General features: G+C 38.8%; 1 protein-coding gene across 2 annotated transcripts in view; it reads right to left on the reverse strand.

Moving 5' to 3' along the window:
* The window catches only part of SLCO5A1 (solute carrier organic anion transporter family member 5A1), a 108,197-nt gene that overhangs the window by 36,623 nt on the left and 45,191 nt on the right, over window positions 1-26,383 (reverse strand). The window contains exons 3-5 of one of the 2 annotated variants that reach the window (XM_010970610.3): window positions 25,113-25,245; window positions 19,665-19,882; window positions 6,631-6,795 (exon numbers count right to left, since the gene is read on the reverse strand). In XM_010970610.3, coding sequence (XP_010968912.2) covers window positions 6,631-6,795; window positions 19,665-19,882; window positions 25,113-25,245 — 516 coding nt within the window. The remainder of the gene's footprint in view (window positions 1-6,630; window positions 6,796-19,664; window positions 19,883-25,112; window positions 25,246-26,383) is intronic. The other variant, XM_045507126.2, reaches the window with a different exon arrangement.

Here is a 26,383-nt window from a genome sequence, read left to right on the forward strand (position 1 = left end):
CAAGCAGGGATCACCCCCATGTTAGCAGGACATAGACCCGCTAACATGGGACCATGCCCAGTAGAAAGTTCCTGAGTTCTTAAAAGGAGAAATGTAATCATCAAGTGAACGTGCTCCTTGATGGTCCCTCCAAAAGAAAGCAAGTAGTGTAGCAATTCAACCTCGGTTCCATCTCATGCACCAAAGGAAAAAAAAAAATCAATATGTCTATAAAAGAAATTTAAAATGCCAAGGAAAGCTATTATATATATCCAAAGTGAAATAGGAAGACACTGACTAACATGAATGCCTCGAAAAAGAAGTTGCTCACAAAAGATCAGAGGATTTTGTTGGGTTGAGGATGTGGGGGAGACAGTGGGATGTCTGTTAGTTGATCTTCGGTGAAAGATTATCTAATTCAATCGCTCATTTCAAAGAAGAGACTGAGGACCAGAGAGATTCATGTTTACATTCGTTCATTATCAGATCTGTTGGGTGAATCTTGGATACTGATTTAACCAAGGACATCATACATTCAGTAGAAATGCTCTTACATCTGCTCCTGACACTTTATTCTTTCCCTTGGGTTTTCTGTCCTTTTGAAAACCTCCCTAATCTTTCTCAACTCAGCTTTATACAAAAAAATGCATCCTGCTCTGCGAACAGAATACGGTGTCTTTGATGACTAAGTCTCTCCAGAGGGCTCTGGGCCATTCTGAACCTCAGAGATCATCAAGGGGCAATAAATGTAGATGTAGAAATCTGTAGAAATCTGATCTGAATGTCCTCTGAGCCAGAAAATCCCTTATTAAGTGATGTTTGCCATTGGGGGGCTGTGTGTGCACGCATATGCATTCATGGGAAACATATCCCAGATAGAAGGACTCTGCTATTGTAAATCATCAAAGATGAATGAAATGAAAACACTTCATCTAATTGAGAGATTTGGCCAACTGACATTTCACTATACTGTGCTCAAATATATAAAAATTAAAACATTTAAAATGTATTTTTCCCTTCTAAGAGTTGTTAAAAATAGACTTATTGGAGGTCGAACAATAAGGGAGAATAAATAAATCAGAGATACAAAGATTTAACCCTCATTCAACACCAATTCAACTGAAATCAGGTTCACATATAACGTGTTACACTGCACATTTATAATTTCTATTATATATATCTCCAAGCCTCCTGCCGTTCAGATGAAATAATCCTTAACCTGCATGTTAATATCAAGTCTCTTGCCTTCTCTTTCGTTTTCCCACTACCTTTGGCCATTTTTAATCTCTTCTTACTCTTGGAGTTAATTTCTCCCAGATAATCTTCCCGATGAATGTTTCCCCAAGTCCTAAGTCCTAGCTTCACTCTTCTGCCTTAGGTTCCTTTTTCTGAGAGTATCATTAAGCTAGTGCTGCGGTTGCTACTAAGAGCTCCTTTCCAGGCATTATGTTAAGCATACCATCTACATCCCCTCACTTATTCGTCACAACCTCTAACTCTCATAAAAGTGAAAAAACTTGTCCAGGGACACAGGCAGCCCACTAAGGTCACCATCCTGTACGGTCCTGGAGGGTGGGGCCCCTCGGTGTTCTCATCATGATTTTTCTAGCACTTGGCACACTGTGTCAGGCCCCTAGCAGAAACTTTATAAATACTTGTGCATGGACAACAGATGGATGGATGGATAGATGGAGAGGAAGAATAAGAATTTCAACAAGATCTGTCTCCTTCCAAAATTGACTCTCTTGACTACTGTACTGTATGTCTTACTCAACACATTCAAGCTGGAGAGGAAATTAATTGGTTAATGAACAAATAGGATCTGAGTATCTCGACTGATTGTCCACTATAACCTTCTACAAAAGTTCTAATTGACATTGAAGAAACACAAGTGTAATTCAGAGTGATAAATACTTCTCTGCTCAAAAGATACAGAACCTATCATTGTCACTCTTAGCTCCTAACATAACTGTATAACACTGTACAAGCAAAAGACTCCAGCAGCTTCTGCAGTATGTCCGTTTGCAGGGAACGTCTCTTCTCCCCCAGAGCACATCCAGTTTGAGTGTAGTGTTCACACATCTCACAGTCAGATGTCATTATCTGACCTTGGAAATAGCTTGTGATGTTACAGTACATTCACACCTGATACAGTCTACTTGCATTTAAAAGGTTAATTTAAAAAATATTTGAATACATTTGTAAACTTAGTACAAAGTGAATTTCAAACACTACTCTCCTAAAATTAAAGAACCGGCGTAGAAAAGCTGTTAATGCTCTCAGAAGAACGAAACCAACCAAAGCATGTTCATGCCTCTCTTGCATCGAAAGATGCAATGAGTCTCAAAGGCTGCAATTTGCATTCAGTGGCACTACCTTGAAACGCATCAGCAAACTCCAAATCAGTGGTTGAAGATGGGTGGCGAATATTTCGTTAATTAGATGACCATAAAAACTACAGTAACTTTTCTTCAGATAATAACACCCTAACCTAATCTTCTTACTACAGAAATAAGTATCTTGATTATTCTCCAGTGAAAAACAAAATAGAGTTTTCCAGAGCTACTTCCCTTGTAAAAACGAACACATGTCTAACTCTTTATAATTCTTCACGCAAAGGGCAGAAACCCAGGAAAGCAAAAGTGATGCTGAAAGACTACAGTGCTCTGCAAACGAATGCTGTGGACCCTGGTTCAGTGGCAAAGGCTGCGTAGAGTGAGTGGAAGTAGAATCTTAGAATATCATTTCTCTGAAAATAGTTTTTAAAAGAAAACCTAACTGGAAGTGATGACAGTAGAATATGCCTGTTATAATAGTTCAATAAAAGTCATATACGAGTATTTCTATACTCCAAGGAGTAAGACTCCAGCCTCCTGGCTCTCACTTATATTTGTGTGTCTTCAAGCAAGTTATTTAAACCTCTCTGGACCTTTGTTTCCTCATCTGGAAAATGGACATAATCAGTAATACCTACTGTATGGATTAAATGATGTTTTCTATATAAAAATACCTCAGCGAATAGCATCAGTCATTTTATTGGCATCACTATTATTACAGAGGCTTCATTCTCAGACCTGTTCAAGCTGTTGAACTTCAAATGTACGGCGCTACCACCATCATCATAAATAATAACTTTGTTTCCTATAATATGTGATCAAGTTGTACTTTTCCCATTTCTGTTGCTGGGCCTATTTAAAGTTAGGTAAGCTTCAGAGCAAATCACTATTTACTACTTCACTTGATCCGCGCAACAACACTGACACAGAGAAAGACGGGGAGATACTGTCCTTATCACACAGATAAAGTTCAGGGAGTTGAGGGACTTGTCCAAAGTCACAGGGCGAGTAACCAGCAGGGCAGGGTTCACCGCCATTCCATCTAACCCCTCCTGCAATGGCTCTTCCCCTAATTCCAGGCTCTTCCAAAATACTAACTTCATAATATTTAATTTCCATCAATACATGTGACCCTAAGAGGGCCAGTAGAAAGACCACGAGCAGGGAGAGTGTAACGCGAACACAGATTCACAGCTGCACACACACAAACTCCAGCGGGATGAACTGGAATTGGTGAAGGTGTTTCAAGGATCCTCTCCTCAGTGTCACCACCTCCTCCCAGGGCACAGAGGCCCCCAGTGTGATGATAACATGAGCCCAGTGGTGCTGAAGGTCCCAACCCCAGTACCAGAAAGCATTCACCTCCCCCTCACCGCCGCCCACCCCACCTCCCGCCCACTTGCCTTCAGAGTCCTCTCTATTTCTGTCCTAGGCAAGCCTTTTTTTTTTTTTTTTTTACCAGAACAAAGCTTATCCTTCCCTGCTCTTTACTCAAGCTGCTCCTCTAAAGAGTTAATGCCTTTCCTCCAAACTCCAAATGATCAAATTCTGCTTTTCCTTAAAAGCCTAATTAAAAGCCATTTTAAGGGATGCCATGAAATGCAACTCAAACACACCACTCCGCCAGGCAAAATAATCCCTGTAACACCAAGCTTCTATTAATTTATTTAAATATCTTTTTCTAAACTTATATTGTAAGCTTTCTCTCTCCTCTTAGATCTGTAAGCAAGTAAGCAGGGTCCTGGTATGAGTCTTTATACTTCCCCCCGCCTGCCCCCGTAAACACACACAAACACACACACACACAACACAGCACAGTGCCATGCACGGAACTGGTGCTCATGGCTCTGCGAGAGGGCGGGTGAGCAAAGGGCCCATCTTTTGCTGCATGCATGGAACTTCATCTCTACCACATAACACAACACAAGCAAATTGTTACGGAGGTTTAGGTAATTTTTTAAATGAAAAAAGAACTTTTAACTCGAAAACTATGTCAGATGAGAAATTAAAACTATTTTTTAATTCTTGTTCAGATACATTTCTTAATTCATGTCACTTACATGCATAGAAAGCACTTTAAATACAAAAGATTAAATGAAATTAAATAAGTCCTTCAAAAATACAAATCTCTGCTTAGAGAGGAAGAAGGATTCAACTGACACAGATTCAAAAAAAAAAAAATCAAGGCGAGTTTTAAAAAGAATTTGTCATCCCTGTTTAATCTTACTGTGATCTGACAGACCACCCTCTACTCTTCATCAATCTGAGTATTTCTTGACTATTAGTATTTGTTATCTGTCTGGAAAGGAAGGAAAAACTATGTGATCTGGGAATGAAAGGCCTTTTATCAAAACACAGGAGACTACCATTGTATAAACTGCATTGGCAGTGATTAACAAACAACAAAAACAACAACAACAACAAAACTGCTGGTGACAAAACCAGAACAGTACTGGGCGCTGTGTGATAATGTTTCTCTAACCCAGATGTCAGAAAGTGGGATGAACAAACTCCGTGTGTTAGATTTACTCAATCCTGCCCCTCTTCACCAAGGAGGCCACGTTCGGTGCGTACTGCCTTAGCCACACCACAGAACTCTGCAGCCAAGCACCCAGGTCCAGCTGAAGTCTTTGTTCCATTTTTCCACAAGGAGCTGTTACTAGCCTCTGCCTCTACCAGTAATTAAGAGATGGCCTTGGTCTATATACATTCAATACACACTGATACCCACCCAGCTCGGCAATGTACCACTCCCAGCAACCCTCGAAGTCAAAATGGCGATGACCAGACAGCTCTGCTCCCGAGTCTGGTTGGAACAGGGACACACAGGATGGACTAGCAGTGTTTCCCAATGTGGTCCCAAGGAACACTGTTCACGAGAAAGAATGCTTTAAAAAAAAAGTTGGAATTCATGGTTAAGTAAGTTTGGGAAAGACTGCACTTTGAACCTTCCTTTGGGAGTTCCTCAATGCACATTGGCATATTAAGGGTTACGAAAAGTCCTGCAGCAAAGATCTCTGTAATATTGAAACTTAATTTGGGAAAAGCTGAGACTACAATGGACAATTATGTGGCATCAGATTGAGCCACAACTCTTGGTTTCCCCATCCAAGAATTGTCGTTCAACAAAGCTTAGTATAAGAATTAAGCTAGAAATGGGATGTTCAGGATTTCTCACACCCGAACTCTAATGTAATCTGTAAAATTTACCAATTTTACCTTAATATAAGGAAAACATGTATTTTTTTAAAAACCAACAGAGAAAACCTATTTTTAGGTGACAATTACAAGGTCCACAGCAGGACACTCTTTATAAAAAGATTTGCTATCATGGACCCACAACCCAATATGTATGTCTTTTTATGTGCAAAGTGAAAACAAAATGATAGAGAACAAAATGATTACCCAGAGATTTCAAGTCAACTTCTCTTTCTACAATAATAGTTTTGTGTGTTAATTGTCAGATAGTCCGAGCTTGCTGGGTTTAAATGTGGACGTGGAGGAGGAAATGGGAGCCACGGCCATCAGAAAAGGTCTCATAATTCTCCACTTAACTGTTTATATTTTATAATAAATTGAGCCTTAGGAAGATACAGTCATTTGACCATCTTGGAAACCACTAATGAAACATCCAGAATATTATATGAAATACACTGAAAATCCCAATATCTGAGAATTCATGTTGCCACATTTCTGAGCACCCGATTTATTATGAAAAAAAGATCTGAGCACTAAGCACCATGGGCACGTGGACCAAAGTCTTCGAAAACTCAGTTTTCTCAGACAGAAAACATCAACCAAAACAAAATTCACAGACCTCCTTTCTAACTTCAAGCATCTCCAGTAATTCAAATAAAATCTGTTCATATTTATGAAGAGAAAATCTTAACGCTATGAAACTGATCTGTATTTCAGGTTACCAATTATTTAAAATTTCTGTATTTCAGATTATCAAGTTTTTAAAATTTAACACTTTGAGACTCAAGTCAACCCATACAAATATTTATTCAGATTTAAGTTTAAATGCCTTGCCTGTCTCACCCTTTTTAATTGAGAACCATAACAACACAAATATGCAAAGTTCTCCCTTTTCCAAGACACCATCGGGAAAAATGTCACACAGATAATTCAATCAGAATCAAAGAGAAAACCTTCAAAGACTTCCTCCTCCCAAAATCTGAGGAGGGAAGGTTGCTGCTAATGAAGTTTTTAACACTTTATGATGTTAGAATGAACTTTCTCCTCACTCTTGGCATTCTCGTTTAGTGGACAGAAATGACCATGGTTTCAAGGAGTTCTAACGGCAGTGCCTTACCAGTGTAGATGCTGGCATTGGAAGCTGGAATACCAAACTGTGACTCGATGAACTTGGGAATGAAGGTAATGAAAGCAGTTACAATGGCACTCTCAGCTGTGTATGACAAACTCACAAAAAGGAATGTCATGTTGCTTAAGATCCTGACAGCTGCTCTTGGTAGGTCTACAAAATGACAAAAATGACAAATGAATGTTATAAACAAGGGATGGAAAATAAAATAAAATTGAATTGCTTTTGAAATGAACTGGAAATAGCCATTCAGCAATACAGAAAACCCTAATGACTGATTAGAACTTATCCCCTTTATGAAATAGATTGGGGTTTTCTTTTTAATTTTTCAACTAGGATAAGGAAATTGAATAAAGAATCTAAAAACATACCCATACACAAATGTCCTTATCAGAAGTAATCAACCTATGACTCCTGTTTCAAAAATTGCTTAAAATAAATGACTTGCAATCATTATTGATTAAAATGATGCTATTCTTTGATGAGACCCTAAAGTCTACTAGTACATGTGTAAAGTTACTGCAATATAATCTGTAATTACGGGTTCCACTTCATCCCACTAACACTTCCCTGAGAAGGCGCACTTCTGAGATGCCACCTCCCTGGCCTGACACGGCAGACGCCCACAGCAGAGGAACTGGTCCATGATGGTGGACACCTGTTCTTCCAGCCTCTTTGTAAAACAGGACAGAATACAGCTAAAGGGCATAAGGGACAAGGCCACCGGGTCAGACACTCCCAGGGACTTTGGACTGGGGAACAGAAATGGTCTCCAAAGGAGCAGGACAGCCCAATGAAGGGAGTCACGTCTCATTTTTGAGTCTAGGAATTTATTTCATAGAACTTCCACACACATGCTTCAAGATGTATGTGCATTTTCATTGCAGTGTTGTTTACAACAGCAAAAATGTAGGGGAAAAAGCTAAATGTCTATCAATGGGAAATGTTTAAATAAACTATAGCATAGCCATGTAATGAAATACTATGTAGTAATAAAAAATAAAATGGAGCTATATGTATGGCATAAGAGGAACTCCAAGAAATATTTTTATTGATGAAAAAAGCAAGAAATATACATATACATGTGTGTAAATATATATGTAATATTTAGGTAAAAATCAAACCAAAACAATGTATTTATATACAGTCAAATGTATTCTTTTCAATATATATAACACCAAGAAATTCTGGGAATGGGATTAAGAAGATTGGAAACAGAAATTTAAAAAGATTATTGGGTAGATGCTGTTGTATTTTTTGCATGTTTGTAATGTGAATTAACTCACATGTGTGTGATTTTTACATGTCTTCATAGAAAAGGTAAAATCTGCATTACTTTGACATGCACAGTCTCACTTATCAGAATAATTATCTCCTTATGCTACAACATATTAAAATCATTCCATAGAAATTAAGCAACCACTGTTATTAAGGCTATAATTCATAGCCTATTCACCAGAATCTAAGATTTCAGAAGTCAAGACTATTTGCAATGATCATTGTAAAGTGTAAACTAACTTTAATGTTCGATAGCATCATTTAATTGTTTCAAGTTAAAATAAGTATTTTAAAAGAAACCTTAAGATGCATACTTTACTTTCTTAACATGGATAAACACACCAGAAAAAAAAAATATATATATATAATCAAAGTACTTCATAAAATTACCCAATATTCTCTTGTAAACAGAGCAAATCAAAGTGTCATTTCCAACATTAAAAATTAGAAAGTTCAGAAGATTTCCTATCAACATTTAAAGATTCAAATTAAGTTTAGCTGGTCTATTAAAAGCCAATGTTTTTAATCTAAAACATCTGGGAAAAATATAAAATAAAATGTTTAAATCCAAGAAGATAACAGATGTATCACATGAATATTTTTAAAGATACTAGTCATATAAAACTGGTTTTTCTTTTATACCCATTTGGTATGGTAAAATAGCCTTCTAATTTCAAAGCTAACTAAAAATACACATGATGTTTCTCTTCTTTTATTACAAAAAAAATCCCTATTGTTATTTAAGGACAATTTAGCAAAAGTTTAGACTTTCTACAACTTTAAGTTAGCTTCCTTCTATCTTCCACCTTCCTCTTCCCCTTTTATTGGAGCTAAACTTTCAAACTACATGCCCTGCAGGAGTGGGGGGCCAGGTCTCCAGGGTTGTGTCTTTAGCTGGTGGGGCTAGTTATTTGTTTACATACAGGGGTAGGGGAGTGAGTAAATCAGTAAATACACTGAGACTAATGGGAGTCAGTTTTCTAACCGCCAGAGAGGAGAGTTACAAATACAGAAAGGGGACAGTTACATTGGAAAGGGAGATAGTGGTATGAATTCATGAGCTGATAGATAGACAGATAGATTGTGTGTGTGTGTGTGTGTACACATACACTTCCTGTTACCAACAGGGCTTAGAAGTAATGACACCCTGGTAGCAATGAGCCCACCTAGCACCCAGTTCTTGTTTGCTAAATGCCATTTTCCACTGAAAGGAATCAGAGCTCCTTGAAGAAATGTCTAATACACAGTTAGGTAAGCTTCCTTCAGGCATGAGTGATACAACTGTTGGCTGTGGGTTCAAAGTTAAGGAACCAACAATATATATTAAATAAGGTGTCTTTGAAGATAAACACACCTGAAACAAGGTTATGTATTGACTGATGATTACGATTTAATAGGAATCGAACCTGGATCTCCCCCAGAACAACACTCCAGTTTTCAATATCTTGTTTCCCATGACTTTATAGAACACAACTACTGCAAATAATAAGAATCAACTGCATTTACAAAACTATTATCCCACAAAGTATTTTTAAGTTACATACAGATTTATGAAATCAATACACTTAGTAACTTTCAAGTACAGAAACCTGGCAGATCCAATCTTACCCAAGACATAAGAATGTACCTAACTGCTAACAGGGTAAATTGACACTGTGTGGCTTCTATGATGAGGCACCGAGCACAGCACCCTTTCAGTGGTATGTCTACAAGGGAGACATCAGCAAACCCAAATTGAGGGACATCTATAGACTTACTAGCTTATACTTTAAAAAAAAAAAAATCAAGATCATAAAGATAAGGGAAGATGAGGAACTGATCCAGACTGAAGGAAACTAAAGGACACCACAGTGAAATACAACATGTGATGGTGGACTGGATTTTGGACATTTTTGTTGGGATAATCAGCAAAATTTGAATGGGGCCTGTGGTCTAGAGAGTGACCCCTGTTAATAGGTCTCATAATTTTTCTAACATAGATATTTTGGGAAATAATTTCTCTTCTTGTGAAAAAAAAAAAAAAAAAAGATTTACCTGAAGTTCAGTAGCCCATTCAGTTGATTTTCCTTATTTTTAAATGCCAGTAAAATAAGCACCTTTTAAAAAATAATTTATTGAGGTGAAATTCACATGATGTAAAACTATTTTAAAGTCAACAATTCAGTATAGACACAATGATGTGCAACCACTATCTCTATCTAGTTTCAAAATACACTTTTTTATTATTAAAAAATTTAAGCATTGATGCTCAAGAATGAGGTTGGAATTCACTTTTATTTTATTTTTTATATTCTTAAATACTTTCTAAATGTACTACCATGAACATGTATGGCATTTATATTCCAAAACAAACAAATGAAAAAAAAAACTGCAATTTTAAAAGGAAGCAGAAATATGTCATCTTCCAAGAGAAGTCATCCCTGACTCAGGCAGCTAACTTAAGAATTCCTTCTTCCTCCTCCTCCTGTAATGGACATACTTCCTTAAAATGTACATACCTCTATTTTAAGACATATTTTATTAGGTTTATTTTCCTTTCTGCCTCTGTCCTGAGTTCTTTGTCCTGTAGTGGCTCAATAAAGACATTTGTAGAGGGAAAAATAAAGCAAAGAGAGATGTTTTCTTAAGATAGATACTGCCAGCCATCTCTTTCAGTAATTAGAATGATACTTGAGAACCAGTCTAGTCACTTCCTTAAAGTCTTAGATAATATCAAATTCTTAGATAAAAGTAAAATATGAGGGAAATATCAACTGAACAAGCAGATAAAGGGGCTTGAATAGACTAAGTCAAACCAGGCATAGAATTCACATTGGTCACAAAGAGACCAGGAGTAAAAATGGAAACACCAGAGTGGGGGTCATTGTTATATAAAAGGTTGGGATTTCTATTGATAAGTTATAAAATAACATGACATGTCCAAAACACAGGGTGCTTTTCAAAGCACATGGGCAGGAGGGCTCAGCTTCAAGGGCTCAGAAAAGGCCTCTGGAGGGTGGGGAGAGGGAAGGTGGTAGAAAGAACTCCATGTGATAATTATAGTGGAAAATCGGGCCAGATGAGAATGTGCTCTGGAGAGGTAGGGGGTATAGCTCAGTGGTCAAGCACGTGCTTAACATGCACGAGGTCCTGGGCTCAATCCCCACTACCTCCATTTAAAAAAAGAAAAAAAATTGTGAAACAAGAATGTGCTCTGGCTGTAACACATAAGCTTTTATAGCAATCACTTTTTTTCATATTTTATAACACTGACATCTTTAAACCCTTGCTGGCTGGGGAGAGACTGGACAACCAATTCTTAGAGATAAGCAAGGGCTCAACTGGGAGCACAGTTTTTGTAGGGAAACCAACCAATCCTGAGTCTACAGCCCCAACCGCCTCCCTAGCTAACCCTCACACACCAAGCCAACCCTCACACACCAAGCCTGTATTTCCTCTGCCGTGAACCACCCAGGGCCAGGAACCAGACAGCTAGACATCATCCCTACAGCCCAGGGCCTACTGGAATTACTCAGATTAGCCAACAGTACGCTGTTTACTCTGCCCTTCCTGGCTTTCCCACGGAAACCCCGATAAAGGCTCTGTCCTTGGCCTTCCCCTCGCTCCTGCTTTTGCTTCCTGACTAGAACCTGGTGCTTTCCCTGTGGCCCTGCATGGCATGGTGTGTCCCCATCTCTTGGGGAATGTAAGTGAAAATTCTTTTTTCAATGGCGTTGACCTCCTCATGTGGTCACTTGGTCACCTCCATAAAATATAATCCTACAGGTACAGGAACTGCTTCCTTTAACATCTCTCCACAAAATTTCCTTTACCTCTAATCTTTTAGTTCTTATTATTTGTATACTTTTAAGCCTTCAGATGCATCAAAAAGCTGATGGAAACATGTCACTACCATGTAGTGAAAACCTCAACGACCCCCTTTAATAGACACAGCTTTTCGATGCCTGTTACCCTGGAACATCGAACTATTTCTGGTCCTGTCTCTCTGTAAAAGCAAAACCATAGTTGCTCTTCATATGAAACAAGGCCAACGCAGGACCCACGTGCCCTCAGCTCCTGTCCATTTTCTCTAAAACTAATAACCCCCTGGGCTCCCCAGTCACTAATCCCCATGAAAGTGTTCCAGTTTCTCATCCTCATCAACAACATACTGGCAAACAGCATTCCCTGCTTGCCAATAAAAAAGCAGAAGGAAGTGGAAGACCCTGGCACACCACAGTCACCGCGGGGCGAGCACACAGAGCTCCTGAACCACTTGCCGGCAGACAGTGAACAGAAATGGTGGCCAGCAGAGCCCAAAATCATTATGGTTCCTGGCCACAGTACTATCCTGCTTGTTTAAATCAACACTAATGAGTATTTTTACATATCTTTCTAAGTAGATGCTAATCTAATGAGTAGTAGCCCCACAACTAATTTGCACTGAGTACTAAAAAAGTGTTTTCTTTTTTAGAAATTCTTCGCCATACCTGTTACCATTTACATTTTGCCTCATAAGCTGCAGGTCCAAATCTAATGGCTCGGCTTACCATAAGAAAATATGCGTACAACAAACTAAATGTAAAAGAGAAATGAAACAAAGGGTTAGAAATAGAGAACATGAAATGAATGGATAAAGATGTGGCATATATATATATATAATGGAACACTACTCAGCCATGAAAAAGAATGAGATTTTTGCCATGTGCAACAACATGGATGGACCTAGTGGGTAAGATAAGTCAGACTGAGAAAGACACACATTCTATGTTATCACTTATATGTGGAATCTAAAAAATAAACAAATGTATATAGCAAAACAGAAACAGACTCACAGATACAGAGAACAAACTAGTGGTTACCAGTGGAGGAGGGAGGGGCAAAATAGGAGTAGATGATTAAGAGATACAAACTACTATGTATAAAATAAATAAGCAACAAGGATATATTGTACAGCACAGGGAAACAGAGCTATTATTTTGTAATAACTTTAAATGGAGTATAATCTATAAAAATATTGAATCACCATGTTGTACATCTGAAACTAATATAATATTGTAAATCAAGTATACTTCAATTTTTAAAAAGAAACTTAAATAATAAATTCATCATATTTCCCTGAAAAAAATGAAATAAAGAAGATGTAAATAAAGCAGAACATCAGAGCCAAAGAAAGGAATTAAATTCTTCAGATTCTTCCTGGGCTTCAAATTTGACTCTCAGCATTCCAGCCACCAAAAGCAAAAAGTTGTATACTCATTATTAGCAAAAACATTCCAATTTCCCTGTGGAATACAGAGCTTTTCCTAACTACGTTCTAGAGCAGTGACTGTCACAGTGTGGTCCCTGTCCCAACAGCATCAGTATCACCTGGGACTTGTTAAAAACACAGAGTCTGAGGCCAAACCTCAGGCCTCCTGAGTCAGACACTCTGGGCTGGGGTTCAGGACTCTGGGTTCTAAGCAGCCCATGTGCTTCCTAGGTGGGCTAGGTCTGAGAACCACCATTCTCAAGAAATAGAATTTTACATAAAGGGCACTGAGATATGCTCTTAGGGCAAACATGGGGAGTTCAAGCAACAGTTTTCAATAAAAGCTGCCAACCTGAAACTAAAATGCAACGCAGCCAAAAATCAAAGGCAAAATGCAAGAGGGCTAAGACGGCATGGCCCAGGGTCATGGCTTTTGGTGATCCCGCTCTGCTGAGTCAAGTATTGCCTCTAACATACTCCATGCTACACTGGGTTTTCAAACACCTAGCAAAGGGCCACACGCTACAGTTCTGGATATTCTTAGGCAGCTCAAATTCAGAATTTATTTCTTCTGCCCCTCTATTCTTCTCTCCATCATCTGAGGTTGAAACCCTGAACCATCTTTGGTACCTCTCTCCCCATCATTCCCTGATCAGCCGCCACATCCTATAGACACACCTCTTCCTTCCCTCCTCATCATTCAATAATTCATTCATCAAATATTGACTGAGCATCTACTAGATGGTATGATTTCATCAGGGAACATGATGAGCAAAAAATCCCCTTGCCTTTTTGGAGCTTACTTTCTTATTGCTGAGGCAATAAATAAGACAAATAAGTAAAATGCACAGTATGTTAGATAGTGATGAGTGCCCAGGAGAAAAATAAAAGAGGGAGAGAGAAGAAGGTAGACATTTTTAAATAGGGTGGCCAAGAAAGGCTTCATTGAAAAAGGGCCATTTGAGTAATATCCTGAGGAAGTAGACTGGGGAGAAAAAGTTCCCAGCAAAGGAATGGCAAGTGCAAAGGCCCTGAGGTGAGAATGTGCCTGGCACATCTGAGGACCAGTGATGAGCCCAATATGGCTGAAGGAGAATGAACAAATGGGACTGCAAGAAGGAGATGGGGTCAAGCAGGTAACCAGGGGTTAGATCGTGGTCCTGGTAGGTCACGTAGGGAGGGGACTCTTCTGTAAGATGGGAGACCATAGAAGCTTGGAGCAGAGGAGTGGTGTTTCAGCAAGATCCTTCTGGCTACAGAGTTGAAAGCAACTGAAAGGGGACAAAGGTAGAAACAAGGAGACCAGCTGAGCAGGCTACTGTCTTTTCCTTCTCTACAGGCCAAACCATCATCACTTCTCCCTTGGGCTCTGTCCATAGTATTCTACCTGCCCCACCCCAAGTCCATTCCACTCCCTTCCCTCCCTAATCTAACCTAATTAAGCCAAATGCTGCTCAAATCTCCCCACTGCCCAGTGAGGGCAGATTCAGTTAAAGGTGAGAACTCTAGCTCTCTACGCACAATGTGGCCCTGCCTTACCTTCCCAAACTTACCTCCCAGGCCTCTGCCATGTATCTCTGACATACCGACCACAATACACGTGTTCAGCATTTTCAAATACATCTCCACAGTCTGACCTTCTTGCCTGTGCTCTCTCTGACTGGAATACTCCCACTAGCCCACCTCCACTTACTGAAATTCTCCAGGTCTTCCAAGGGACATCACAAATCCCACCTCCTCTAGGATACCTGTCCTCATCCCTCAGCTAGACGCTCACTCGCTGCCTTTCACCCTCACACCACTGTGTCTTGCCTTTTTTTTTTTTTTTTTTTTTTTTTGGCTGTTGGTGTATTCTTATCTGTACTTGTCCTGTCTCCCTCAGTGTACTACAAGTCTCTGAGGGCAAACTACAGCTTACTCATCTTCACATCTGCCCACAGCTTGGAAAACAGCAGCTTCTGGAGAGTGAATAGTCATTGAGTTAGATGATGACAACATAATTCTCTAGTGATCAAAATTCTGTAAGTTCCAATGGGCTCTTTAAATCAGTTCTTCACCTCGGAGTAACTACTTTACTTAGTTAGGGTTATAAACATAGCATACTCAAGAAAGATTTGTTTGATTTTTGTTCTGAGATTAGGAGTTTTGTGACCCAATAAGGTGAACAGCTATCAGTCTGTCCAGGACTTTCCTGGTTTTAGCACTGAAAGTCTTACATCCTGGAAAACCGATCACTCCCTTGCACACCAGGTTGGCTGGTCAACCTTGAAATGAGCAAGTAATCTGTAGCTTATTCTCTTTACTTATCAAATATGGATATCAATACTTATCTCCATGAGTTGTTGAGAGGATTAAAAACAATAAAGTGTAAAGCCCACAGCACAAACCTGGCTCATAGGAGAAACTGAAAAACACTGGCTTCTGGTAATAACTTTTTCCTGGCTGTGAGTACGTGGAATGCGAGTCTCCTTAGACCAAAAGCTGTGACAGTGGCTTCAGGAAGTGCCTATTTTGGTCTGACAGACTGTTTGGTGATGACAAGGAATAATGGTTTTTCTGGACCAAAGGACAGTTCCGAGCATTTGCTAGTTCATTCTTAAGTCTTCTAGGGATGAATTTTGGGTCTTTATTGGATATATCTTATGAACATAAAACTTAAGTTTATAGGAGTTCTCTGATAAACCTACGCACACAGTGGCCTAATGTAAGAAAACCCAGTTGGAGAATTCAGACTGCAAGCAAATGGATTTGGCCGTGTTTATTCACATCCTGAGGAGCCTCCCTTTTATTCATCACAGGGTTCCTTTCAATTAATGGAATTTCTCTCATCGCAGCTTTCTGCTCTGATGCAAATACTCTGTTCTGTGCTGTCCAATATGGTCCCCTAGCCACGTGTGTCTGTTGAGACTTTGAAAGTGGCTATGGCAACTGAGGAATGCGATTTTTAATTTTATTTAATTTCAATTAACTTAAATGTGGATTGCCTTCCTGTGGTTAGGGGCTGTATTGGAGAGACGGGGTCTCCAGTACGTTGGAGAGCACTTATGGTAGCCAATTAACTGAGAAGCTAAGAAGAACGTGGGCGGAGACACCGATAATTCTATTTTAATTCAAAGGCAGAATGAGCTGTTTCTGAAATTTTGTAATTCAATGGACAAATAAAGATTTATTGACCAAAAAAACACACAGTATTCTCTACCACAGACGAAAGCCTAGCGGAGAAACATCTGTTATGCTTTATGCTACTTAATCATGCAAGGCAATGAAGCTTAAAATGTTAAAAGCGGACACAAAAATTTAAATTCTCTTATGATTAACTGCTACCAAAAGTTTTCTATGTAGGAAGATACCCAGTTAAATTCAGAAGACTTTTATCATGCTGGACCTCAGACCTCAGGGAAATTGATCCACTTAAGTATTTTAAGTGTTTCTTTTTATTAGTAAGATGTTGATGCAGTCAACGCTAATCTTTTTCTGGAAAGGTGATGCAGACACACTGAAAATTCTACTTTGTCCTTTGTGGTGTTTTAAAACAGTCTTATTCCTGCATAATTTATAATAAGAAACACTGAGTCAGATTTTTCCCAGTGTCTATCATTAAAATGTGGAGGCAGAGGGTGGGAAGTATAGTGTATTTTCTTCTTGTATTCTCTGCAATAAAGCTTCCCAAAGAGCACCATTCTGTATGACCCAAATCATTTTGTTTTAAGGAAATAAAATATTCTAACTTAGCTATGTTTCCACCTTCTCTTTAAGGAAGCTAATACTGATTTACAATTTTCAAATATAGAATAAAGACTAAGAAGGAACCCTGCTCCTGAAAACAGGACAAAGAGAAAGAAGATCTGGGAATCAAACTCAGATTTAACTCAAAATGATATCTTAACAACCATTCTTTAATTCAAGACCTCAGTAGAATCTCAGCTTTGTAATACAAATTATGTCTAAGGTAGAATGATTCACAAAGATTTAATTTATCCATTTGAAAATCAGATTAAATATTAGACTGTCACTTCCAATAAATAATAGGTATCAGAAATCAATATGTGCCAGATATATATGGATTAATTTTAAATATCAGAGTTGAACATTGTTCCAACATCAACATTATTTGAATAATTTTTAGCAAAACATTCTCACTTTATAATCCCATTTAAACAGGATTCTTCTCTAACAAGAGGAAGCATCTCTTGAAGTCTAGATAAAATTAGAGAATCCAGTGCAAGTGGAAGTAATAAAAGGAACCAGCTCTGGTCCTAACCAGGAAGGCTAGCTGTAGAAGTGAGACCAGTCATCATAATTAAGGCATAGAATAAAACAGTTGAGAACTGATCAGAAATACTGACAAAAAAATCAGAATGAAAATGGATTTTATAAACTAACTCCCCATCACTGTCAAAAGTCTCCTCTTATTCTTTCCTTTAACAGAAAATATCCTGAACCATCAAATTGAGCATAGAAAAAAATGGAGACGAGCAACCCCTAGCAGCACAATAAGGGATCAGATCAAACAGCGAATAGATTCAATTTTGAAAAATAATTTTAAAATGCATGACAACTTTAAACACTTGAGCCTGCGTGCCTAAGTGAGCTTCCCCCAGAAGCAGCTCCTGAGTCAAGGATAAAGTGCATGTAGTTTAGATTCGGAAAAGGCTGGACCAGGACTGCGACGCGATGCATGGGAAGAAAGGGCAGCTTACAAAGGAAGTAGAAACATACCTTGGAACTGTCTCACTATGAGGGGGTGGGGCTGGGATGTTTATCAGCCATTGATTAAGTCAGTTTTAGCGGTGGGAGAACAGGGTGTTAATTCCTTGGCACTTGAAGAAGCCAAGTGGTTTCCCAGCCTACAAAGAAGACCTTCAGGCAAAAGAAGACCTTCAGGCAAAGAGGACCCGCAGACCTTCAGGAAGTATGCACAGAGACAGTTCCCCACCAGGAAGACTATAAGGTCCCGGGTACAGATGGGGCACTGAAAGCATCGTTCACACTGCTTCCTCCAAAATTTCACATTCGAGCCACCTACTCCTAAGCTATAAATACGCAATTTTAGCTTAGCCCTTACTTCTCCCCTTGACTCTACTTTATATTCTCCATAAATTAAGACTCTTAGTCTATTCTCGCATATTAAATTCTTTAACATCAGCTTTGCTCTCAATTGAGTTATTAAAAAAAAAATCACTCCTTCAGTAGTATTATGGTCTGTAATATGTCCATGAAAAATGATGGACTGGTCCATGGGGTAAGACCTCGGGCCACGCTAGCATTCAGAGAACCTTTTATGTTGCAAGAGCAGCAGAAATCACTGTGGCAGTTGCAAAAGTACACATCGTCCCAAAATAGTGGGGAGGGAGCGGGGAAGGCAAATCGAAAACTTAAGTGGGAAGAAGCATTTCCAGTGAAAGGTCACTTCACTGCTTGGAACACATATAGTCTTAAAAAAAAAAAAAAAAGCCCAATCTAACTATTCTTAGGCTGCAAGGACAGTTCACAATATATCAGCAGCTTCCTTCTAGGTCTGAAAGGTTCCTGTTTGCTTTTACTGTGGATGTAGTCAAAGTAAGAGGATAATGTGCCCAGGTACATTTTACCCAAAACAACCTCGGCTGATGGAAGCATTTCATAAATATTATGCTTCACAATTTAAAAAAATCAAATCAGAGAATTTGGGAAATAGGCAGGAACTAATGGGACAAGGGCATTATAGATTTCTTGGATTAAAGGAACTTATTGCCACTCAACAGAGGTATTGAATACGGAACAAAGACGACCTGGTTAAAATGAGATTAAGTTGTGTAGAACTGAGATTGCCTAATCTAGCTTTAGTAACGTCATTATTTTTAAGAGAAATAAAAACGAAAAAGTAGACCAGTACACATCACTGAAAATTCTCTGGATGTTTTCACGCCTGGTTTGGAGACCCATCCCCCGGCTTCTCCTTCTCCAAGTCCACTTACAAGCATTTGACAGAACCACTGCTGAACGAGGTCCGTTCCCAGGGGTAGGTTTCATATTTATGTAAAAATCAGGCCACACTACCAAACCCACCATTCCCTGAAGCAAACCATCCATTGTACAACGCAACAAGTATTTTAAAAATCAGACATCTCTAATTACAGTAAATGATAGATACATGAAGTCTGTCCCTTTAACATCTAAATCAGTGCTTTCTCAAGCCATCTGTGATGAAAGACCATTTTTTTGTTATTACTTCTACTCTACTGTTACTGATACTTTCACAAGATGCATTCATTCAAGATGAGTGAGTAGAAAGTGAACTTTTTAAATGTATAAAATTTAAGCCCCAGTTATTACTGTCATTATTGGATTCAAGAGACACAAAATCACTCTGTCAAATTTCTTTTTAAAAGCTTCTCAGCACTTACTCTCATTTCAGCCTTTATCTTGTCACAGACCAGTAGCTGCTGGTGGGCAGCACTGGCCTGGCTCCACGCTTTTGAGTAGCACTGACCTGAATAGCCAGGCACATACTTTTTCAAAAGATATACTTTACCTCTGACATTCTTTCCAAATCCTATAGAAGAAACTTTTTTGTCCACTTGTTCACAGTTGTTTGGTTTCTCCTTCACAACATCATCATCGCCGACAACATCAGGAGAATATTTTTTCTTTTTCTTTTTCTTGTGTCGAGGTGGAAGCTTTTTTGGAAAAGTAAACATTGGGAATATCACAAGAAACATTGCAATGGCACAAAGGAGGAATCCACTCCACCTAAAAAATCGGGAAATGTGAATAGTATTTACGGCTTTTGTATCATGAGTGAGAACAAATTAGCAAAGCAGACGTTTATGATGATAAATTCCTCCAGAGAAAACTTTTTACCTTCATCAATTGTACAGCAGTAAGAAGTTAGGAAACCTGAGAAAATACAGGAACCCTCCCTTTCTGCAGTATAAATGAGAAATCTACCCAATGACCATACCACTACTATAATGAATATTATCATTAGCAGCCTGACTGGAATTTCATTCAAGGGTTTTTGAGCACATACGTTGTTAGTTCTGCTGACTAACACTGTTAGTTCTACTACAATGTGCATTTTATTAGAAATCAATGGCTCATAAATTTAATAGAAAAATAATATAAACTGCATAGCATGCTTTATGGACCAATACAGATACTTTTTTCTCAAGAGAAAACCATTAATACCTGGTGTGAAGTCATTTCAATTGCTGATGGCATTTAAATATTTTTCTGCAAGCACTTGAGACGGTATTGACCCTTCTGAGCTGGCCTTCCCCAAACTTAAGCAAGTGAGAGTGCTGCTAAAGACATTTACACTTGCTCTTTGCCATCAAGAACTTACAGCCTAGTTGTAAGCGAGCTAAAGATACAAGAAAAAGTTCCCAGAAATGCAAGAATGTCCATGATTAAGTGTTAGATCATGTTAGATCACAGAAGATGAACGCTATACAAGTTTGGAGGGGAAATCAATGGGTCAGAAAGCTTCCGAGGCAAAGTAGACCTGGAGCTACGTAGAATTGAGATTCTGTCTTTAAACTCATCTAAGGCTGCCATGCTGCAGAGGTTAGGAAGTGAGTACCAGCGTAGATCTCAGATTCTAGTCTTGTATTAGAACCATGTGGTAAGGCCTTGGGCTTCTTGCCTGCATAATTCCCCAAGGGCAGTTTTTCAGTCTCCTTCAACCCTTTCCTTAGCAAATAGAGGTCCCTGGTCATGCCTGAGATGGCCTAACATGCCTTTCCCACTAGGATTCCTCAGCTCCAAACTCTGCCTCAAAGCTTCGAAGTTCATAAATGCTCAGATTCTGGCCTTGGTATCAACATGTTACCATCGGTTGTTATCAGAATGCAAGCAGCATTCTGAGCGTTCATGTTGACGACAACCCAGTGAGAATCCAGATCAAGTGCAAAGTGAAAATTCATTTTTTAGAAAAATAAGTGTTTCTATTAAAATGCTGTTATCAGCTGCTAAAGGTCACGGTTTGGCTGAGAGGATGATTCCTAGAACCAGTCATTAACAATCCACTGTGCTGTTTTCAAAGATACTTAACATTATATCCAATTAAGATATTAAATAATCAGAAAAAGGTTTTATTTTGAGAAGACGGCTCAAGGCAGACTTCCAGCAACCTCAGTTATTCAGTATATAATTACGAACACAGTGCCTGACACAGGTTAGGTACTCAAAAATTTTCCTAAATAAATAAACTGAATGAGATAGGTTTTTAAAAACCAGAGTCATCTGTCTGCAGGGAGCAGAGCTATAATAATATCTGGCCCTGTTTGTACTTGGCTGCATACAAGGCCTTTACTAACCCAGCACTGCTGTTACGGTTCTTGAATTGCTTTTTGCAAACTCTGCATTCAAGTCCCCTGAACCCCTTACTTCCCAGGATCTGTCACGCTCTCTCCAGAAGAGAGCAGGCAGCCGAGTGTCAGGGGCAGTCTTGAGCTGTGGTTTCAGACAGACTTGGGTTTTTATCCTGTCTTTACCACTTACTAGCTCTAAGATCCTGAAGAAATTAGTCAGCTTTTCTTTCTTTCTTTTCTTTTCTTTCCTTCTTTCTTTCTTTCTTTCTTTCTTTCTTTCTTTCTTTCTTTCTTTCTTTCTTTCTTTCTTTCTTTCTTTTTCTTTCTTTCTTTCTTTCTTTTTGCTGTACAAATACTAGCTAGGTTTTGCTGCTAAATAGTTATAATGCTTATCACTAATCATACACAATAGGAAAAAGACAAAAGAAATGGAAAACATTTGCAAAATATTATTAGTGAGAAATTAGACAATTCAAGAAAAATCGAAGACATTTTATATATATAGAGAGAGAGAGAGAGAGAGAGAGTTAGCTTTTCTGAATGGGCTGTCTCATCTGAAAGGGGGTAATAATAACTTTGGGGGGGTCATCAAAATTAATAAGACAACATATAAGACCTAATAAAATGCCTAGCCTCAAATCAGCAATCAATTCATAGCAGCTAGTTTTGTTTTTAATAACAAACTCAGGGCCCCCACCTCCACCCAGAGCCACTGACTTAAAATTATAGGCAAACATTAAAGACGCCCTCAGAGTAGCTCGAAAGGAGAGCAAATAACAGAAGAAGGGGGAGAATTACAGTGAATAAATAAAAATAATGTAAAAGTCTGGGGCCTTTTCTAAGCAGAGCAAACCAGCCCACATTCTTCAACATTCTCCAGGAACATCAAAGTTAACACATGATACAACAGTGGTACTAAAGAGGATGCTGAGAAAAGCTGAGTCAGGCAAGAAAGTGTGCATTATATGTGGGAAACAGCTACATCAGTCAGAGCTAAAATTGAAAAGCCACGGCCCTGACTCCCTCTCATGAACCATTGCTCAGAGACACTCCCTATTGAAGGGAGGACAGATAAGCATATTGTCTAAGACCTCCCCGCTGGACTCAGTTCCCTGTCCATCTCTCACTGATTCTGTGGCTTTGGGCAAGGTATTCAAATTGGTGAGCATCAGTTTCCTCATCTGCATAATGGGCATACCATTAGTGACTACATATGGTTGTTATAAGGCTTAAATGAAAATGCTTGTAAAGCATTTAGTGTAATGCTTGACGCATAGTAGGCACAGAGTAAATATCAGCATCATTCACTCAGTCTTTCCTTCACTCTTCCAGCATCTATTCACCAAAAACCCTGTCATTACCACTAGGCATCATAAAAAATAACATTGTATCAGATAACACTGTCTCTGTTCAAGGTAGATGTCTGTTACAAACAGGGCTGCTCAATAAACAAAAATTCATTTCCAAAGAGACCCCTATTATGCATTTCTAGATGGACAACTTTACTGTTTGCAGAACTGCTATGGAGCCATTGAAATGAATAAAACCACTTGAACACTGATTAAATCCAAAGGATTGACTAACAGCAAACACACATTATGGAGCAAGAACTATTTACAGCTCCACATACATAGACTCATTTATTCCTTACAGCAACCCTACTGCAAGTAGGTACTGCAACTACTTCCATTTTATGGATTAAAACAGAACAAAACCTGAGGCTCAGAGAAGTTAAGTAACTTCCCCAAGGTCACACAGTTACTAGGTGGCAGACTGGGGTTTAAACCCAGGGGAGTATAGCTTGAGGGTCTGCACTCAGTCACTCCACTTTGCTACCAATTGGGTTGACGTCCATTAGAAAACTTCTGGAAAACAGCGTAAGGCCTTGTGTCCTAAAGCTCCTGCCTTCTCCCTTCTCCCTGCCCCTGAGCTGGTCCCCCACGCCTCTCTCTCCCCCTCCAGATGTTCCCTTATTGCCCTGTTCTTCTCATGGATCCTACAGAGAACACAGACTGTACATGGGATGTTCACAGACACATTTGAATAATCTAGTTTTCTGGGAATTTTTTAAAAAATCCTTACTTTGAATTATTTCAAAGAAGTGCAAAGAAGACAGCCATTGAGACCAAAAATTTCACTATGGATCAAGACCTTAAAATTCCTGTGTTATTCCCCTACTGCTGACAAGGGAACTCCCTTTTGAACAATTAGAAAATTCTACCAGGCAAGGCTCATCTAGGTCTCAGCACTTCCATTCTCAAAGAGTATTTACTTATGAAAATAAGAAGTGTTCTATAATTTAATTAACATTTATTAACTGCTTAGAAAATACTGCTAAACATTATGCCCACATACCTCAAGCTATGGGGTTATTATCTTATGATGAAACACAGAGAGAACACAAGTCATCTAAGAAACTCTTTAGAAAGTAATTACTTGGCACTAGTTTCTAATAATGAAATACTCTCTCTGTTTGAAAATGAACACTTCTTATCCATGTATATCTACTACTAACCCATGTTAAATGAATTCGGGATGCCGACACATCCAGTTAGTGCTTGCAGTCATGAAAAAATAACTTCTTATGTTCAAGTTGAGGACTGAGAAGAATTCAGATGCAGCCCTGGGTAGATGGATAAATAATCTACCATCCAAAGTTGGAGCTCTCATTCTAAGTCCTAAGCGTACTGATTTAGCAAAACAGTTAAAGGATACTAAGGGAGAGAGCAGCTGAATCTCCAGCACACCCAGGAAACAAACAATTACTGAGTGCGAGGATTCACTAAGAGTGTGGCAGTGGACAGTGGGGGAAGACGAAGCAGAAACACAAATACAATGAGGAAGTGGGGAGAAAATACTTTTTTAAAGGCACAGAAAAGATAATGAAAGCTATGATTAAAGTACACAGGAAAGTCCCAAGACAGCCACGTTCCCCTTTTCCTTTACTCGGCTATGAAGAAAACAGCTGTCTGAATCCCAAAGAATGTGGATGAAGCCCTTGCTCTCAACTCTTCCAAAAGAGTTTCTTAGGTGATAACAGATCACCACACCCTGCATGGCTTAGAGCAACACAAATGTATTATCTTATCATATTATCTTCTGGAGGTCAGATGTAAAAAAGTGGATTGGCAGGGCTGCATTCCTTCTGGAGGCTCCAGGGAAGAACCAATTTCTTTGCTTTTCCCAGCTTCTGCAGTACACCTTGGCTCGTGGTCATTTTCAAAGCACATCACCCCAAACTCTCCTTCAATCATCATAACTTCTTCTCTTACTCTGACCCCCCTGCCTCTTTCTTTCTTTTATAAGAACCGTTGTAGTTGTATTGGACCCATTTGGATCATCCAGGATAATCTCCCCATCTCAAGATTCTAAATTCAATCACATCTGCAAAGTCCTTTTGCCCTGTAGAGGTAGCACATTCACAGGTTCTGGGGGTTCAGATATCTTTGGGGATTATAATTTCCACTATCTCTGTAAAAGGCATGAGTGAGAAGGTCCAAATGGACATGGATATCTTTGAGGATTATTATTCTGCCTACCACCCCTTCCTGGGTGACATTTAGCTATTTTTTGTCTTCTCATTCTGGAAATTTTTATTTTAACCACAAGGGGTCTATGACTCTATCATAGTAACAAGTGAAATAAAAGATTTAGCAAACAATTCTTACCAGTTTCCAATGAAACGAGGATCATTCTGATTAAGATGAACGGGATTTCTGGGGTCAACATAAAAACCAATAAGAAGTCCACCTAATAAATATCCCACTGCAGGACCAAGTGCGCCCATGACATACATGATGGCTGAGAAGACAGAAGGGGAAATGTGAAATGTAACATCGTGTTATTTGTTTCAGTAGCTGTCTAATGTCAATCACACCGTGCATAGGTCACAGATAAATCCAGTTAACAACTTCCCAAAACAGAGAACTTTAGCAGTTGTGTCTGTGTTAACATTGGAGTTTCAAGCTGTATCCTTTATTTAACTGTTGCCTATTGTCCTCTTAGAACATCAGAATCATCTGGAGAACTTTTTTTGGTTACTTCTGAAAGTAAAGATCAGGCTAGTTAATGAGGCAGTCACTGAATAACCAAGAGAAGGTAACAGGTAGTCTCTCAAGAAAAAGAATAAAAGTAGATGTCACTTGTCACAGCTAGAAGATTCTAACAGGTTGAGGGAACTCAAAGGACAGTTTTTCTGGATTCAGTTGAATTGGCAAAGCTGCTTAAATATCCTCAAATCACTAATATTTTTCAAATCACCACTTTAGAATCAAAGAACTCACAATGCATTAGGGTTATTGTTAATTGAGAAATCTTACTTAAAGATTAATCAAGCTCCTTAAAAGTTGTGAGTGAGAAGGTCCAAATGCAAAACACCAACCCACAGCTGAAATAGAAAAGTTTTTAAAGCACAGATCCATGGGGGAGCTTACTGTTAGTAGACCAGAAAGGTGGTCATTCTATCCAAAAAATGTGGCCATCAAAATGGGCATTATAGCACAAACAACAGCAACAAATTCACTGTCATTTCTTCACATTGCTTTCACTGCTGTAATTAAAATTTTTTAAATAAATAATATTTTGCCAAGTTTTAAATTTTGAGGTAGGATGTAAAATTCCTTGAAAGTCACAGAAAAATCCAACCACCCTCCAAACTCACTTTTCCTCCTTTTAAGACCCAGTTTGGGGACAAATCCATAAACATTTCCAAGAGTTTACAAGGCATGAAATAAACTCAGGTGATAACTTGCTTCTCATTCCTGTTGCTGTCATGCATTTTAACCAAAAATTAAATAAATGATTTGTCATATCTTTAAATAGTACCAAAAAGCAAATTGGACTTATCATAATAGCTTCACCTGACTTCATGCTTTGCGACCTAAATAAACGTTGAATAATCTTGTCCCTCCTGTTATAACTGCAGACGGTGATTTAACAC

Source organism: Camelus bactrianus, chromosome 29, assembly GCF_048773025.1.
Source record: "Camelus bactrianus isolate YW-2024 breed Bactrian camel chromosome 29, ASM4877302v1, whole genome shotgun sequence".
Lineage (NCBI taxonomy): Eukaryota > Metazoa > Chordata > Mammalia > Artiodactyla > Camelidae > Camelus > Camelus bactrianus.